At 32.2% G+C, this 19,600-nt stretch overlaps 1 protein-coding gene across 5 annotated transcripts in view; it reads left to right on the top strand.

The window, feature by feature from the left end:
- The window catches only part of GNAT3 (G protein subunit alpha transducin 3), a 159,581-nt gene that overhangs the window by 76,492 nt on the left and 63,489 nt on the right, over positions 1 to 19,600 (top strand). Inside the window, exon 1 of one of the 5 annotated variants that reach the window (XM_074194027.1) lies at positions 8,603 to 9,261. The exons of the other annotated variants lie outside the window; for them this stretch is intronic. Within the exon in view, the coding sequence (XP_074050128.1) occupies positions 9,144 to 9,261 (118 nt within the window). The 5' untranslated portion in view covers positions 8,603 to 9,143. Of the gene's footprint in view, positions 1 to 8,602; positions 9,262 to 19,600 lie in introns of those variants that run through there. 5 annotated transcript variants of the gene reach the window in all.

Here is a 19,600-nt window from a genome sequence, read left to right as displayed (position 1 = left end):
TTTCTTCACTGTCAAGAACTAAGCTTATCTATATTATTTGAGAGCTAGTGACTAGCTTTCAAAATTGGCTAGCAGTGCCCACTGAAATACATGTTACTCTAGATAATAGCAATAAATATAGATAATTGTGGAGAAAGTCATTTCAGAGTAAGCAGGTAGAAAATGCTATTATTTAATACAAATAAGACTTTATCTGCCTAGAACCTCAAAAATCTTGGAGAAATGATATTGGTACAGTCATTCTCCAAAAATTCTTTAACTCCTTCTGTGAACTTGTACTTTCTTAGATAATTCACATCAACTGTCTCCAGAAAAAGAAAAGCAAATCTCCACCATTCTAGCCTCTTAAGACTTGCTGTCTGTTTTAAAGCATGGACTAGGTACTTCTATGTTCAAGACCTCAGTTTACATCACCAGTTCACAGAACAGAGATAAGAACTGATATTCTACTCTCTGTTTATACAGTAGATGTAAAAATGCAACATAATTTAGCAATTCATTAGTAGTAATATCCTAAAAGACCACAAGATGGGAATGTTATTCCATAAAAGCCTATGTGTGTGACTGTGTTTCTTCCTTTTTTTTCTTTGTTGCGGTACTATTTTAATTTCATTGTGAATCTATATGAATTTGTGTTGCATCTCCACGAAAATTTACTTCTGTCATCTGTCTATGCATTTGATATCTCCTTGTCTACCTACTTGGCTTTTCTTATTTTGTCAATTTTCTCATTTTTAAATGAGAAGATTGGACTCAATAAAGATTCCTTCCAGATTTATCTATGATTCTATGATTCTGACATCTCTCCCCCCCCATTGGTTGCATATAATGTAAAAAATTCAAATTATTTTAGTTTTAATGCAATATGATATTTGATGCATATTTAATAAAACATAATAATATAACATTTTTATATATTTATGTCATGATATATATGATGGGATAATAATATATTACATAACATAACAAGCTATGGTTAGAGTTCTCATTTTCTTTTTCAAAATTAAAGGTGATGAACACATTTGCTATTTCATTCTCTATAAAACAAAAGCAAAAAACTAGATTCATTTGCTTATTCTTGTATCTCTCTGTAGATATTTCCTGAGCAGGCAGAAAATTGGTGGAGCTAGACTTGGAGTGAAAAAGCAAATTTTACCTAAGATACTATAAGCTGTATGATTCTGGGAAAGTCACTTAACTTCTATCTGCTTCAGTCTCAGCTATAAAATGAAGATAATAACATTAGCCCTTTTACAAACTTTAAAGTTCTATCTAAACGTGATCTAAACTGCCCCATCTCATATCATATTGTTGTTATATTGAGAGGTGGGAATTCTTTGCTTTATCTGAGAGTTTAAGGTTGGGGGGGATAGGGGGAAACAAAATAAATTTAAGAATATTAAGATCAGCAGTTTAATCCATCCTAGGCGAAATGATTGCCATGATGCAGACTCAAAAAATATTGACTTGAACTATCCATATAAATACATCAAAATGAACATTTTCTAAAAATTGGTTTGGAAAGTTTCTAAATTTCTATCTGTGTGTGTGTGTGTGTGTGTGTGTGTGTGTGTGTGTGTGTGTGTGTATGCACATTTGCAAAAAAATTCCTGGTTACAGCTAATAAACCTTCAGGCAAAAGAAGTTTTCATTAAGATTGTTCATTACTCTTGTGGAAAACTTTGAGTCTACCATGAGTGATGAAGCACAACATTGTTCAAGGATATATTTGATCATGTGAAAGGCAAATATTCTGGCTATATACTAATCAATCAAACAGAATTCAATTTAATTCATTAAACACTCATTAGAGGCTAATGCATTCTGAGCAGAGGCAACTGTGGATAAAGAAAGATCTGGATTCAAGTTCTGCCTCCCAAGCAAAGTGGCTAAAAGATCCTAAGCAAATCACTTAATCTTTCATTGTCCCAGGGGATTTCCTCAGTTTCTTACTTGCTTTGTCAGAGAGTCTCCTCATTGGGAATCTCTTGTACTGATGAAACCCCAGTTCCGGCTTACCTACTTGCATGTGTATAATACACACATATGTATATAATTTCAGAACACATTATTTTACTTACTAGAGAAAAATACAAAAAGCAATAATACCTAGTTCCCTATTCTCAGACTTTTTAATTTTACAAGCATTGAGTAAGTATGCATTAGAACTTTATAAAATGAGTCCTTCCAAACTAAAATGGATAGCAATAAGTAGATTATAAACTCTATTGTCCTCATATTTCCCTAGCATGTGAACTATGTAATTAAAATGCATATTAGAGAAGACAATAGATCAGTAAATAAGTGTTTATTCAGTATCAAGTAGATGGCAGTGCTAAGCTCTGGGAAGCAGAAGACTCACAACTTCTCAAAGAATTCACAGTCTGATGAGGAAGATAATATACAGATAATGTGTGCAAGCAAGCTCTCTGTCTCTGTTTCGGTCTCTCAGTGCACACACACACACACACACATATATATATATATATATATATATATATGTTTATATTTGATAAATTGGAGATAATCAATACAGAGAAGTATTTAGCATTAAGAGAGATGAAGAAAGGTTTCTTTAAAAGATATGTGATAGATGGGGCTGAAAATCAAGAGGCTGAGACAAGAAAGAATATTTTTAGCCTTGAAATTCCAACTGGTGAAACAGGTCAGAGTTAGGAGATAAAGTGTCTTCTTTGAGGAAGAGGAAGTCAGCATCACTGAATTGCAGAGGAAATTATGGGGAGCAATATATAAGAATTTTGAATGAATAATTTGATATTTGATGCTGGAGATTACTGGGGCTCATTGGTGTTTACTTGCAAGATGATGATACACAGTCATATCTGGTTTATTAGCATGATTAATTCGACAGTTGAATGAAGGATAGATGGAAGGTGCAAGATAGTTAAGGCAGAGTATAAAAATAAAAACATTATAAAAGTTCAGGTATGAGCAGCTGAGGGCATATACTACTATGGTGACAGTGTTAAAGGAGAGAATGAAGTAGATATGAGAAACATGAAAAGATAAAATTGACAAAACCTGTCAAAATATTGGATGTGAGTAGCAAAAAAGACCAAGGAGCCATGGTGAGCCTGTGTGAGCTGTAGGATGATGATGCCTTCAGCACAAATAGGAAAGTTCAGAAGGTGGGGGATAATTTAATGATTTGAATTTTGGAAATGTTGAGTTATAGATTTCTACTTTTAAGATGTAGATGTCCATTTCAAGATGTTTAATAGGTAGTTGGAGAATAGAGACTGGAGGTCAGTAGGAAGATTTGGACTGGATAAGCATATAAGAATCATCAGCATAGAGATAATAACTGGATACTTGGAAGTTGATAAGATAATCAAATGAAATAGCACAGAGGGAGAAGAGGATATCAAACACTCATGACCTGGATGAAGATCAAGCACAGTAGACTGAGAAGGTGCTGTCAGATATAGAGGAGGAGAACCAAGAGAGAGCGATGTCATCAAAGCCTAGAGAGAAAAGAATATGACAATAGAATGGTCAGCAATGTCAAAGTCTGCTGTACAGTTAAGAAGCACCCGCCTGAGAAAATGTCCTCACATTTGGCAACTGAGCAGTGATTAGTGATTTTGGAGAGAGAAATTTCTGTTACATAATGAGGTCAGAAGTTGGACTGTAGAATGAGAGGCAAGAAAGTGGTGACAGGACTAGAATTCAGTGTAGATGAAGACAATGGCGTGATTAAAAATATAGAGAGTGATGGAAAAAAACAATAAACTTGATCAGATAATAGAATTTGAGTTGATACACGTACAAGTGTAACATTTGGGGATAATGGTAAAATCAAAAGTGTGACCCTTTCTATCTGTAGCTAAGATGGGGAGGAGGAGTAGGTCCTGAAAATTTGAGGAACTTGGAGGTAGAACTATTTGAAGGAGTATTAATCTGTATATTAAATGATTAGGAAAAAACTGTATGTCAGCTAATCACTAAACTCTTATGAAAGGAGAAGGATGTCTTGAAGTGATAGACAATGCTACCATGATTTTTATGAGGAAATAAGTAGGCATTAAGTCAACATCAAAGGGAGGTGTCTGAGTGATAAACGTAGAGAACAGCATAGAGATCAATGATTCAGTTAAAACTGAATAGGAAAAACCAAGTGAATGAAAAATGTTTTTACAAGTATAAGACTCTTGAATGATAGTGTGCCTTTCTGAAGAGGTACAGCTGATTTCTCTAAATGAAAATCCCATAAAGTATTCATTCAGTATACTACTATCATGATGAATGATGATGCTTGTGACATAATAAATAGACAGCTGGCCTCCAAGTGGGGAAAAATTTGTGTAACGTTCTTCTTTTGATCTATACTGGCTTTATGAGCCTGGACAAGCAAGGGTCTTCAGTGCTCTGAGAACTATGTTTTGTAGAATTAACACCCATCTCCATGAATACAAGGACTTTGCTCCTCTGGGAGATCCCTATAGCAAACTTATCACAGGTCTAGTCCCTATTACTAATAACTATAGTAATGAAGCCTAGAGCTAATATAAAAGGGGAGATTTATTTTCAAGTTCAGATTGTTCTCTACTACTTATAGAGATTTAAGAATGACTCTCTAATTTGTAACAAGTCATTTCCTACATTTCCTACATTTTCCATTTTGAAAAGTTATTTGGTATTTGGCTTGCCAGGTTCTTCCCAATGTTGTAATCATATGCCTATATGTAAATATGAATAGGTGCATAGAAGGGTTGACTAAAGAAATCTGATAGACTTTTTGCAATTTAACATGTATGTCATAAAATTTTCATTTATGAGATCATAGATTTAGAGCAGGAAATAAATGAATGAATGAATAGGTGACTTGATAGATAAACAGATGATTAGATGGATAATGTAGATATTTGTCCTTCTTTTTTGAAGAGACGAATAACATCAGGAAGATGATACCATCACATGTACGGGAAGTGGATTTGAATAAGGGGGGACTCTGCTATATCATCAGTCTCATTTTGTACCCCAGAGCCTTCTGGATCCGGTGGCCAGATTTAGATTCAGGATGCCTAGGACCCTAAATGTGAGGTAATCTGGGTTAAGTGACTTGCCCAAGGCACCACAGCTAGGATGTCTCAAGTGTCTGAGGTCAGATTTGAACTCGGATCCTATTGACTCCAGGACTGTGTTCGATCCACTGCACAACCTAGCTGGATAGTTGGATAGATTAAAAGATAGAAAAGGAATCAAATAGTTCACAATCTAAAAGAAGAGACAATACTTTTAAGTTATGAAGGAAGGTCTCATGGTCTTCAGGGGCATCTTAGTCCCATCATATGTAATCATTTTATAAGTATAATTATTTCCCCATTCTAAAGATAAGAAAAGTGAGACTAAGAGAAATTATTCTTTAATTACAAAATTAGCATGGGAGGTAGAATTTACACCTTAGACTTTTGATTCCAAATCAATTACAATATACACTGCACCATGTTGTCTCCCAAACTGTCTACTCAATTTACTCAAATTATCAGTGTAATTGATCTTTGTAAGATTGATTGACCAGTCAAACGAATGAAAATGGTCAAACACATTCTGTATCTATGGAAAACAACAGTCAGCAAAGACAACAGAAGGGTTAATTATTTTTGGTAAAGTAGTTTGATGTTGGACATGGAATCAGGAACATTTGAGTTCAAATCCTCCCTTAGACATTTATTATGTTACCCTTAAGCAAATCACATTTTTTAAGCTTCCAAGAGAGGCTGGCAGTTACTTAAGTCACTCTCAGTTGCCTTATCTGTAATGGGTATAGTAATAGAAATGTTTTTACAGAGTTATTATGTAGCTCGAGTAAGATAATAATAGATATAAAATTCTGTACAAACCTGAAAGAATCATATAAATTCTTATTGTTATTATATTGATTCTACATATGATTTTCTGCTCCATTACCAGCGTCTGAGGACTGGGGATTGAACTTCATTAGAAAACTATATCCTGAACTCATTCTTAGAGTACATTTCAGTGAAGGGAAACACTGTACTACATCCTGAACTCACATTTAGAGTACATTTCAGGGAAGGGAAGCAATGGAGTAAAGGGAGATAACCCAATTTAAAGCTAAGGATCTATTAGCTATTGGACTAATGGATATGGCTAATGGGAGACAGCCTCTCCTAGTTGCTGCTCCTTTTTATTATGTACTCTTTTATTCATTTCAAGTAAATAACTATGGTATTGTTCTGGTGCACCATTAGGATGGAGCCCCCAACAAGATTTGCATTCTTTTCTTAAATTATAACTATTCACCAATTTGTAGTCTTTGTATTTATTTTATTTTTATCCATATGCACATATATATATATATAGATAGATAGATAGATAGATAGATAGATTTTTTAAGTTACAAAATTTCCTTTCACCCTCCCTTCCACCCCATTCCCCTCATCAACAAACAGTCTGGTTAGCATTATATATACATAATTTTGAAAATCATGTATACAGATTAGTCATTTTTCAGTATGAGGAATTAGGTTTAAGGGAAAGCAATGAAAAGTGTTCTTCAGATTCTGAAGTGTTGTTTCTGTTTTTGTTTTGTTTTCTTTTTCTCTCTCTCTCTGTATGCAGATAACAGTGTCCCTAACTTATCTAATATGGTTGGCCTAGCTCTCTGAATGGCTGAGTGGAAGATTTATCATCCCACAATGTGGTTATTGTGTACATTGTTCTCTTGGTTCTACTCCCTTTGCTCAGCATCAGATCCTGTAACTCATTCCACATTTCTATAGAGTCCAACCATTTATGGTTTCTTATAGACCAATAATTTTCCATAGTATTCATGTATCACAACATTTTTAGTCAATCCCCAATTAGTCTTCTTATTTAAGACCTATATCCAGATAAAATAATATGCTTCCTCTCTTCCTGGCATGTTCCTTCTTTTTCCTTTTAAATTGAGGATTTTGATTTGGGCATTAAAGAAACTCTTTCAATGTGTACATTCTTCTTATATAATCTTAACTATCAGAATTTATTATGCATTTTTGGCTGTTTGTTTATACATTTCTGTATGAAGTCAGGTGTTCTGTTTGAACAGGTGAGCTTTTGCATATTCATAATACAAGAAAATTTGGTGCCAAATTGAACACACTTTCCTGTTTTGTTTATTTTTTTCAAATAAAATGATTAGGCTTAAAGTATAGGATCATTGCCAAATTGTTTTTTTTGTTCTTGTTAACCAAGAAAAATGCCATTTTTGAAAGATGTGTAAAGGAATAAATGTGAGAGTACATATTATATTATTATATGTGTTTATATAAATATATTTTCTTATAGGTATATATGAGAGTGCATATAGTTATATGTGTTTAAATATATTTTCTTATGTTTAAATGTATATGTTATTTGTGCATATATGACTATACACACACACACACATATCCACAGACATAAATAAAATTCATAGGAAGCATGGTACAATAAAAGTCCTGGATTGATGTCTAGACAATGATAGTTCAAATTCTAACTAAGAAATTTACTAGCATCTTAAGAGTCATAAACTCTCTGTCAGTGAGTTTTATCATCTGTAAAATGAGGGAATAATAATACCTATAGCAAGTATGTCACAGGCTTATGTGACAATCTCAGAGATAGTGTATATGGTGTCTTTCACAAGCTTTAGAGTATTACGTCAATTAGATATCTACATGTTTGGATAGATACATTTATGCGTATTTAAATACAAGATACAAGTATATATTTTTGTGTATATATATATGTCTTCCTGTCTGTATGGGTGTGTGCTCCAAATTGCTCAACCCCATGTGTATGGGAAAGCAAACTTTATGTTAAAGAAGCAGCAATTTATTTTTAGGAAAAGTTCCTCTGTTTCAAATATTAAGTTCATTTTATCTAGATGTTCAATTTCTATTTAATTTCATATAGTATAATATGGGAATCATGGAATAGATATCTACTAGTAAATAGTGGTTTTATTTATAAGAAAGAATTATCAGACTCTAATATATTACTCACACCATTTGGATCCAATTAAGGAATTATCTCATCCAATGTAGCAATTGCTGCTTTAGTGTCTTAGAATTAATGAACTTCCCAAAGTGAGTGCCATATTCTAGACACAATGGACAGTCAATGAATCTTAATGAGTTAATTTTCTCAGAAGCAGTGATGAAAGCAATTGGTATAGCTGGATCTTTTAAACACAAAAATCAAGTATTTAGTAGCCCCAACTGGTGAATATTTTATTTGTAGGAATTCAAAACACATAAAAACATAAGAATTGTACTCGTATTTTTCCACCATATTTTAGTGACAGCACAATGAAATCTGAAGAATTTAAAGAAACAACAAATATTGGTTTTTAGGAGTTAGAAACAATTGTAAATTACCATGATATTTTTTGAAATCTTAAAGTTCATTAATTCTAAAGTCTTCAAAAAAATCCGTGTAACAATATAATTATTGTCATTGAATAAATCACTGCTATTTTATCATTTCTCTTTCTAGAGTTACAACATAATAGAATCATACATTTAGAGCTGAAAAGAAATTAATAAATCATCCTGGTCAATCCCTTCATTTTATAAATGAAAAAAATTGAAGTCTAGGAAAAGTTAATTGACTTGCCTAAGGTTACTCAAATAGGAAATGGCAGAGCTAGATACAAACCTAACCCTTCTGACTGCAATCTACTACACTTTATAGTTTTCATTTTTCTTTGTAAAGAAAGGAGACACTTGAAAAGGAAATACTCTCTATCTCCAAGCCTCTTTCACATTAGAGGCTCATTATTAAAGTTGTGGTCTTATCCAAATACTGCATGCTTTCTTTTACTGGATATAAGTGATTCTCTCCCCATCAACCCTCATCCTCAAAGACATATTCCCCAGAGGTTACTAAGGTGCCAATATAATTTGAAAGCCTAATGAATTTCCCCTTCATATTCCCTGGATCAGGTGACAGACTGGAAAGTAACTCCTTAGTCAAAACAGAATCTATAGATAGATGATTGGAGAGGCAGTTTGGGACTTCTGCATAGCACTCTTCAAACACTGTATATTTGGCCAAAGCTGTGCTCCTAGTTGTAATATTTATTTTATTTTAATAATATTTTAAAGAATAAACTGATTATCCAACAATTCAGCATGGGGAGTGGAATAAGTTCTGAGAGTAAGGAATCAGCCAAAAGATCAAAGGAACTTGAAAAAAAACTTCAGGAAGATGCAGAGCGAGATGCCCGAACAGTAAAGCTTCTCCTATTGGGTAATATTTCTCTTAATTCATATTGTTTAATTTCTACATTTGAAACAGCTTCAAAGACAGTAAATTTTGGGAAGTTTTATATAAAATATTGAGACAGATCCTCAAATATACATGATAACTTCTTTGTAAAATTTGAAAAATCAAATTTGGCATCATTTTATTTATGGAACTTTATAAAAATACAGCTTAAACTATCTAAAAAGCTAAAATAGTTATGTTAGAATAACTTGTTTTTCTTCATTTCCATTTAGGGTCTTTAGAAGATGTATTAGGATTTTAAACTTTTGAATAAATATCAAGAGACCAACAACAAATAAAACCATGCCATATTTACAAGGACAAAATTAGAGTATCTGAACAGTCACAATTTTCATTTTGAGAATCTCTCCCATTCACTTTATTCTCTATTGGTCAGATTTTAGAAGTAACAAACATATTGCATTATAGTGTGTTTGTGTGTGTGTGTGTGTGTCTGAGAGTGTGTGTGTTTGTGTATGTATGTGTGTTCACGTGTTTTTTATATTCATATATTTAAATTTACTTATATATTTATATTTAGTTTTTTATATTTAAAATCTTTAAATTCTATAAATAGAATGTGCAATTTAATGGAAGTTTGAACATAATCCTTGCAGAGAATTAGCCAAGAGGTAGCCACACGAATGCATTTTAAATTCTTTTATTCATAGTTACTCTATGATAATTATATTACAGAATAACAAAGTAATTTTATTATTTTTCATTTACTGACTAGTCCTTGAAAGAAAAAAATTAAGAAAGTCCCACTTCTAAGAACTCTACACTATGTAACATTTTTTCCTGAATCTTGAACTTTTGACTTCAATGGTCACAATAACAAATGCTTAATTAAATATCTATGATGAAAAAGTTTACAAAAATGAAAATTCTTATGTAAGAAATTGAGTTAATTCATTTCTTCCCAAGACCAATATTAAGAGAAGTGAGGAGGATGAGTAAGTAACACTGCTCGGTAGTATTTCAGAAATAAAATATTGAATTTTGCAATTAAGTTTGAGAATTGAAACTTCACACTAAAATGCTTTGAATATACATGGATATGGATATGTATCTTTGTGTGTGTGTGTGTGTGTGTGTGTGTGTGTGTGTGTATGTGTGTATGTTGGGATATTCATGTGTATGTATAATTGTGGCCAATTTTAATTCCTGATTAATGAGGTTACTTTAAACTTACCCTGGGATCCACAGAAAATGGTTTGTAAAGTTAAAGAAAACATTTTCTTTCTCTCAATGTGTATTCTTTGATTGGGAGCATGGCCACAATACTAGCTTGTATTCATGCTTTTATTTAATCAATTATTATTAAAGGCCTATTTTGTACAAGGTGACAGTATTTAGAGTCTACTATGAAGGCCAATATGTTCTGGTGAAGGGAAAACTGGTCTAAAAATAAGGAAAATCTGTGTTCAAGTGCCCTTTTATCATCAACTGACTATATATTCCTGAACAAATCATTTATCTTATTGGGTAAAGAATAAACTAGGTTAAACTAGGTAACTTCTTAAAGAGAAATATAATTGGTGCTGATATGTTCTGATAAAAAGACTTTTCTCAAGAACTCTCTACAATGGTAAAATTGCAAGTTTGGTAAAAGAAAAAAAACTATTTGAGGGATTGTGCTAAGTGCTCTGGGGATTCAAAAGTGAAATGACTCCTGAGTGCTCTATAAAAACCTTAAGGGAAAAGAATTATCCCTTGCTCCATATGTATATGCACACACACACACACACACACACACACACACACACACACACACATATATATATATATATATATATACACACACAAATATTAGCTATTGACAGTAGATTAGATCAGCAATCTAACCCTTCTAAAGTACTCCAGGGTATTTTAGAAGTAGTTCTGATAGCCTTAATTTCGACATCTCAAACAGTCTGTACTTTCCAGGGTTATTCTATCATATTAAATAATATTAGAGAAGAACTTAACATGATGCCTAATAAATGTGTTTTTCTTTACTTGTATGTATTGTTCATTATAAATAAACAACAATGTATATAAACTCCATATTTATAATTATTTCTATAAGCTAAATTTATGTTATCCTTTTTAGTCATAACTTTTACTCATCTATAAGAGATCATAACAAATGGCCAAATATATCAGGACCAAATTCAGCTCTTTAATAGAATATACACAAATGAAAAGTCCTCAGAGGTGAATAATCCTTCTCTCTTTCCATATCTGTATGTGTATGTTTGTGTATATCTGGGTCTGTGTGAATAGAGCACAGGACTTGGATCAGGAAACTCTGACTTTTAATCCAACCTCGGACAAATACTTGCTATACAAATCATAAACTTCTCTTGGGCCTCAATTTTCACATTTACTAAATGATAGGAAATGGACTCAACTGCATAGCTCTAAATTTGCAATCCTCTGTTAAAAAAAACTACTAAATACTCTCCTTTCTGAAACTCAAACGGATCAAGTATTTTCTGTGTGCAAAATAATATGTCTATTTCTATGGAACAAGCAAAAAAAATCATATATAGTTCCTACCTACTAAATTGGATGAATCCAGTTTCTTTATTCTTTATTGATTATAGCTATTCACCCCAACACAGAGGATTGTGATGGGTTATATTGCTGTCCTCAGGAACCAGTCTGGGTTCTTTTTGTTATGCTTCTGTAGATAAGAACAAACCTGAAAAATGTTCTAAAAAAGGTTTCAAATATGTCAAGTATCAATAGATAATTCTCCTTCATATACACAAGTATTATGATTCCTATTCTACATTGCCGTGTGTGTATATGCACGTGTGTTTGTGTGTGTGTGTGTGTGTGTGTGTATGTGTGTGTGTGTGTGTGTGTGTATGTGTGTATGAGAGGGCAGGCTAAGGCATTGAAAGGAGAATGGAGGTAGGATATAAATATTATTCCAGATGATTTTGCCCTTCTTGCCAATCTTGTTCTACCAAAGGCATGGTTGTGCAACTGATTTATCTCAATTAAGTTGAACTAAACATATATTTACATATATATATATATATATATATATATATATATATGATCATATTCATTCTTGGAATAATCATTTTTAATTTAACTCTAATTCTTTCTGATCTAATTGTTCCACGTGATTTGGTATAGGCATTCAGTGTAAGATGTCTTTTTTCTACTTTATGATCAAATTTATCATTTAAATATAAGAAATGTTTACAATAGACCACTCCTCCTATGGGGATATTTTCAACTGGCTCCCATTATGCTTATGATGAATCATGGATAATTCATGTTAATGGTATGACCTAGATCTATTCTTTCAAATTTCTGATTGTATCATAATTAATATGTGTCATAATATTAATATTGAAATGCATTATTCTGTCCCTTCCCTCTACTCATTCCTACAAATCATATTTTTTTTCCTAAATCATGTCTACATAAATGCCTCTGATATTCAAATATCTTCATATCCTGGTTCTTTCCTTTCTATTCTCCTACCTACTTCTACGCACTCAATGATAATTAAACTAAAATGACTCTTCTAAAATGACTCTTCTGCTATGTGTGCTGCTCCATCTACATCACTTTGTCTTTTCATTGTTTGTCTCCTATTCCTGGAATCCCAACTCATAGTTTCCTTGGCTTCTGTGTAATCTTTTTTAATAGGAGGCTGTTCCTAGACCCCATAGTTAATAGTGCTCTTCTTTTGAGAGTGTCTCTTTCACTCAAATATGTGTAAACACACATATGTATAAATACTTTGTTATTTACAGAAATTGTGTATTCAATTAATATGTGAACTCCTGAAGGCAGGACTTTTTTTTTACTTTTTTTATTTTCTTTTATATCTCCAATTCTTAGCACAATACCTTGCAAATAACATGCTATTACTTAATTTTGTTTTATTGGCATTATAATCAGTAGTTTGTGATTATTGAAGTACTTAAATATAGAGTATTTCCAATACTTCATCTATAAAAGAGATTTGTAGATATACCTTCAAAGAACATGAACTATTCATCAATATTTAATACATCTTCATGTCTGCTATCAAAACATTTCTCTCAAAAGATTATCTTGCAGATAAGTATCCATTTTATTGTTTTCATAGATTGCATACAGTATTACAAAACAGATGTCACTTTATTCAGTGGAAGATAGATTGCTACTAAATGTGAAACATAAATTTCATATGTTTTTATTTTTTTAGATTTTTTTTTTTGAAGGCATGGGGTTAAGTGTCTTGCCCAAGGCCACACGGCTAGGTAATTATTAAGTGTCTGAGATCGGATTTGAACCCAGGTACTCCTGACTCCAAGGCCCATGCTCTATCCACTGCCCCATAAATTTCATATTTTGATAGAATTATATAACTGTCATTAAATGTCTAATGCTATATGATTAAAAGTCAATCTATAATATGACATGAACAAAGATTTTTTGAACAATATGCTTAATGTCAAATGCACAAGTTATTCTAAATGTAGACTTGAGTCATTGTTAAATTTGAAAGAATGTAGTTCCTTTTCTGTTTGCTTGAAGCTTGCATGTACTAGCAAATTATTTATTGTTTATCCAAGAGTTCTTTTGTTGAATTTCATTATACTGTATGCCTTTCATAAAGTCCCTCTTTTTGCCCATGTAATTTTGAATTTCCTATAAAATCTGTTCCCACCCCTATCCAGCAAGCCATTCTTTGAAATACATAATAATAATAGTAACAATGATAACAATAATCAATAAATCACTTCAGGAAAATCAATCAATACATCAATTAAGGCTAAGAGTCTATTCTGTATTCCTAGTATAGCATCCCACCTCTTTAGAGAAGGAAGCAAATGACATTTCCTCACTTTTTCTTTATCCTTTTTTTGTCATTTTATAAAAATGAAGTTTATAAAGAAAGTCCCCTAGAGTTTTGGCATTATTTTTACCCATTTCATTATTTTAAATATTTTGTTCTAGTTATATGGAAAATACAGTAATGATTCAGGGTATTGTATTATAAATGAAAAGATCATATGTGATTAACTCTTTTTTTTACCTTAAGCATCTGTAATTTTTATTAGTATGGATACTACTTTTATTGAAATATATCACAATAAAATTTAAGAGATACTTTGTAAAGATGATTTGTCACCTTATAGCTCACCTGTTAGTGATGGATTTCTCCATGCTTAACTACTATCCCTCAGATAGTAGATTACAGTTTATTACAGTACCTATAACCTAAGCATTTCAATATGATAGGTTCTGCCTCAAGTTGAGGTCCAACAGTATTGCTTTTAAGAGGCTGTTCTCAATTGCAGGCTATGATGAGACACTGAAGTAATATTTTAATGAAAGACATAATATATATCATAGATTTATTGAATTAGAGTTATAAAAAGACCCCAGAAGTCATCAAAACCAGCCCTCTAATTTTGGAGATAAAGAAATGAAGTTCCGAAAAGTTTGGGTGACACACAAGATCACAATGGTAGTAATTGATAATGCTGGAGTTAAAATCTAGATTCTCTGACTAAGAATTTCCTGCCCTTTTCAATTTACCTGCCCCTGGGGCAGCTAGGTGGCACAGTGTATAGAACACCAGCCTAGGAGTCAGAAGGACTTGAGATCAAATCTAATCTCCGACACTTAATAATTGCCTAGCTGTGTGAACTGTGGCAAGTCACTTAACCCCATTGCCTTGCAAAAAAAGAACATCAATTTATCTGCCCCTCAAATATATTACCAAGAATTGTAATCATGTTTATTTAACTTTTTTATTTAAATTTTTCTAAACTTTTTCCTAGTCAATGATCTCTCTAAATCTAATGATAAATATTCAGGTTGTATGAATATTCATCAATGCAAGTTATACAGAGAAGTATCTTCATAGTCATGTTATATTTCAGTGTCCAATTATTAGCTGTGAAAAATTTTAGTCCTTTAGAAGCATGTTTAGAGGGTATACTGAACTAAGGTGAACCACAAAAACATATTAGCCCATAGTTTTACTCTCAGATGTTCACTTTAGAATTGTGCAAGAAAAATTACAAAATTCTTCTTATTCTTTTGTCTGTATATATGTGATCCCTGAAGGGGAAAATTGAAAACAAGAAAAGAACCATATATATGTAAATGTTATAGCCACACTATTTGAAATAGCAAAAAGATGGAAAGAAATCATGTCCAGTGACTGAAAAAACTATGGTATGTAAATTATTATAACTTAAGGAATAATGAATATGAAGAGTTCAAAAAATATGGGAAACTTTGTAAGATGACTTGCAGAGTGAACAAAGCCGAAACAAATTAACAACATATATTAATATGATAATTATATTAATAAAGAATTTTCACTTGTGATTAAAATTCATATAAAATATTAGATAATATTTGTATTAATTTTGAACAGTGCCTGGCACTTAGAAAGTACTTGATAAAAGTTGACTTGATGACTTTACTTAGCTATTTTCATGATTTCAATCACCTGGACAAAAATGAAAATTTTATTTATGCTCTTCTTTATGTTATGATTTATCACAGTGTTGTTGTTTATCTTCATTCACAAAAATAAATATTTGTTGATTTAAATTGAATGGTACCCAATGTCCTGGTACCAACAATCAGGAAGGACTCTTCAATGAATCAAGACCTGCTATAATTTCTAGCCTAGGTTCTAAATTCCTTGTAGCTGGTACAGTCTGAAACAGCATTACTGTGATTTGTAGTTTCTTGGTTTGGGAGAAGGAAAAAATATATGAAATTTAATTCACTAAACACTGATTGAACATCTATTGTGAGCAAGGAGCTGAGTTAGGTTCTGAGAATATAAGCTGAAAAAAAATTTAGTTCTTGACCTCAAAAAACTCACAGTATAAGAAAGTTAATATGACACATATACAAGTAATTATGATACAAGATAGAACATGAAAAGGCAAGGGATGGATTCTGACAAAGTAGATGCCTTAAGAAAATCTGAGGAGAAAATGCTTTCAGCTATGAGGTAGGTAGGTCAAAGATTCTTAGAGAAGGTGGCACTTGGTTTGGACCTTAAAATTTGAAAAAATACATCAACATAGAAAATGTCTCCTTCCCCTATTCCTAAGCAGTGATAAGTTAAAAAAAATGTGTTTAGCTATCTGCAGAATATTAAGCATCATACTGAGAAAAATTTCAATTTCTTTCTTGCTATTTGAATTGTGCAATATTTCCATGTAATGTATTACTGACCAGGATCTGTGAACCAACAACTTACACTTCATGAACTGTTGAAAAATTCTGTTAAAAGTATACTGTAAAAAAATCAGACTGTCTTGGTAATAATGAGTCATATGACTTGCCATTGTTATAAGATATTCCATGAATACTACTTGCATTTTAGCAGAACTGCTAAATCACCTGAGGAGCTGAGCTTCTCCCTACTAGATGTAGATTTTTTTTCCTAAGAGTATATCCTGGTCTTTCTCTTTTTCCTCTCTATTCTCTCTCTCTCTCTCTCCTGGTGATATCAATAGTGCCATAAATTTAACTAGTCTCTCTTTGCAGATGACACCCAGGTCTATATATCCTGTCATAGCCTTTCTCTTAAACTTCTTGCTTGAATCACTAATTGCCTATCAGACATTTCAAATTTGATGTCCCAGAGATATATTCAACTCAATATGTCTTAAACTGAATTCATTATCATTCTTCCTGAACCCTCCTCTCTTCCACATTTTCCTATTTTTTAAAAATACCACCATCCTTTTTCTGTAAATATTGACAATATCTTTGACTCTTCTTTATGCCTCACTCTATACATCTAATCAGTTGACAAATCTTGCTATTTCTTCATTCACACAGTGCCTTGCATCTCACCCCTTCTCTATTCTCATTCAGTTATCAGTTAAATTCAGGTTCTTATTACTTCTTACCTAGATTATTTCAACATACTTTTGTTTTGTCTCCTGCCTCAAGTCTCTCCCTCCTCCAGTGCATCCTACACATTGCTCCTAAAATAATTTTCCTTAAGGGAAGATTTAACTATGTTACTCCTACTCAAAGAAATTGCATTAGTTCCTCATTGCCTCTAGGATATCATACAAACTATTATGTTTAGCTTTTAAAGTCCTACAGAATCTGGCTTCAACCTCTTTCTAGTCTCACTGAACATTACAACCTCCCCAAATTCTATGATTCCAGGTAAACTGACCTTCATTCTTTTCCTGACACAAGAATATCTCCAAAATTTTTCACTGGATAACTTCTGGACCTGGAATGTACTCCCCTCTTCCTGCATTTCAGAATTCCTCTCTTTCTTAAAGATGTGGTTTACTTTTGTCAATGTTAACATCATTTCTAGATAAAAAAGTATTTAAGTTATCTACTTGTTCTTATATAATACATTATGCTGTTGCTGTCTACTTTTCTAAATTATCATCTCATTTAGGAAGATAGTTTTCAAGATAATGTTACCAAGAAACTAAGTACTTCCACTGGAATATATGTATGTGTGTGTATGTCTCTCTCTCTCTCTCTCTCTCTCTCTATATATATATATATATATATATAGAGATAGATATAGATATAGATATAGATATAGATAGATAGATAGATAGATAGATAGATAGATAGATAGATAGATAGATAGATAGATAGATAGTAGAGATTCATGTTCTTTTTCACTCCCTTTGGATCAATTACAATTTTGATTAGTTTCTTAATTTATAGCTATCTAGCATCATAGGAGAATAGTGGTAACAAAATAGGTTTTAATTTAGGAAGAAAGATGCATTCATAAAAAATGCTGCACAGTTTCAGTTTCTCAAAGATTTCAACCCACTCAACTCCCTTTAATCAATATGGGAACTAGATCATTATCTATCTGCAATCTATATTGCTAAATCAACTCTATGTCATAATAAGAGCAACTTGCATCCTTTACCCCTCCCTCCCCCTGCCCTCTTATTTAGATTGTGGTGCTGTTATTTTTTTCAGTGATTATTGGTCTCCTTGAGGAATATCATAATATTCTCAGGGTTGATCCAATGAGTAAAATGTTATCCGAAAATAAGAGCATATGGAGAATCTCATCTTCTAAATATTAAGGAACACTCCTCCATTTCACAATTTTCATGACAGTGGAAAAGCATATTTGATAACCATATGTCCCTGATTTGTGCCTTGGTTAATAATGTTCATCAGAAGATCACTGAACAGATGCTTTAATATTAACAGTTTTTTTTTTCTGATCCTGTGTTACATGAAAAATTTCTTGTTAACATGAAAGGCTGCTATAAAAATTCTGTAACCAACATTCAATATCTTTTCTGTTTGTTTTCAAAATATCAAAGGAATGTTTTTCTCTTAAAATTATCTTTATTCTAGGGTCACTAATGTTTCAGTCTTTTGCCATATTCTGGAGAGTAGATTTCTTTTTAACAGAAATAACTTTATCTAAACTTTTATTTGTTTTGGAGTAAAATAGATACAGACAATAGCACGGAAAACCAATTACTTAGAGAATTTCACAATATCCCATAATGTAATGCCTATTTGCAACATGCAAATTTGAGAGTTCCAGATGCAAAACTAATTATTTACAAAGTTGCAATTATTTACAAAAGGATGCCAGATGGCAGCATCAAATAGCTTTGCATAATATCGGGTATTTGTTTAAACCTAAACTGGCAAAGGCATAATGCTTTCTAAAACTAACATGCTGGAATTTAGAGAACTATTTTGCATAAATTTTGTTGTTTGTTTTGATGCATTTGCTTGAATTAATCAGTTTCACTTATACAATATTAGCTTAACAAAACGCATTCTGAACTGAGGTGGCATCCATTGATTATATTCTAATATCATACTCTGATAGGTTCCATAAGATGTACCACATAAAGACTGCAATTTCATGGATTATTTTACATATTTTCATTGAAAACGCTAATGTTCCCTTGTTCCCTATAAAGCCCAAACTCGGTTGTTTGTAATTTACCACTTTATATATTTACAATTATTTATTGTAATACAATCCATAGATATAAGTGGAAATCACCAGCTTTCTGAGAAAATTAAGAGGAAGGAAGTGGGGTAAGTTAGTTTTGGGAAGAAGGAACCTAGGGAATATTATTGATGATATTGTTGTTCAGTTGTTTTAGTTATGTAACAATTCTTTGTGACTCCGTTTTGGATTTTCTAAGCAAAGACACTGAAATGGTTTGCTATTTCCTTCTCCAATTTGTTTTACATAATGGGGAAACTGAAGCAAACAGGATAAAGTGACATATGGTTAGTGACATTGCTAGTAAGCTGTCTTATGCCAAATTTGGACTCCAGGCAAAGTAGTCTTTCCCAACATCAC

Source organism: Macrotis lagotis, chromosome 7, assembly GCF_037893015.1.
Source record: "Macrotis lagotis isolate mMagLag1 chromosome 7, bilby.v1.9.chrom.fasta, whole genome shotgun sequence".
NCBI lineage: Eukaryota > Metazoa > Chordata > Mammalia > Peramelemorphia > Peramelidae > Macrotis > Macrotis lagotis.
Note: the sequence above shows the minus strand (reverse complement) of the source record. Positions and strands in the feature narration are given on the sequence as shown.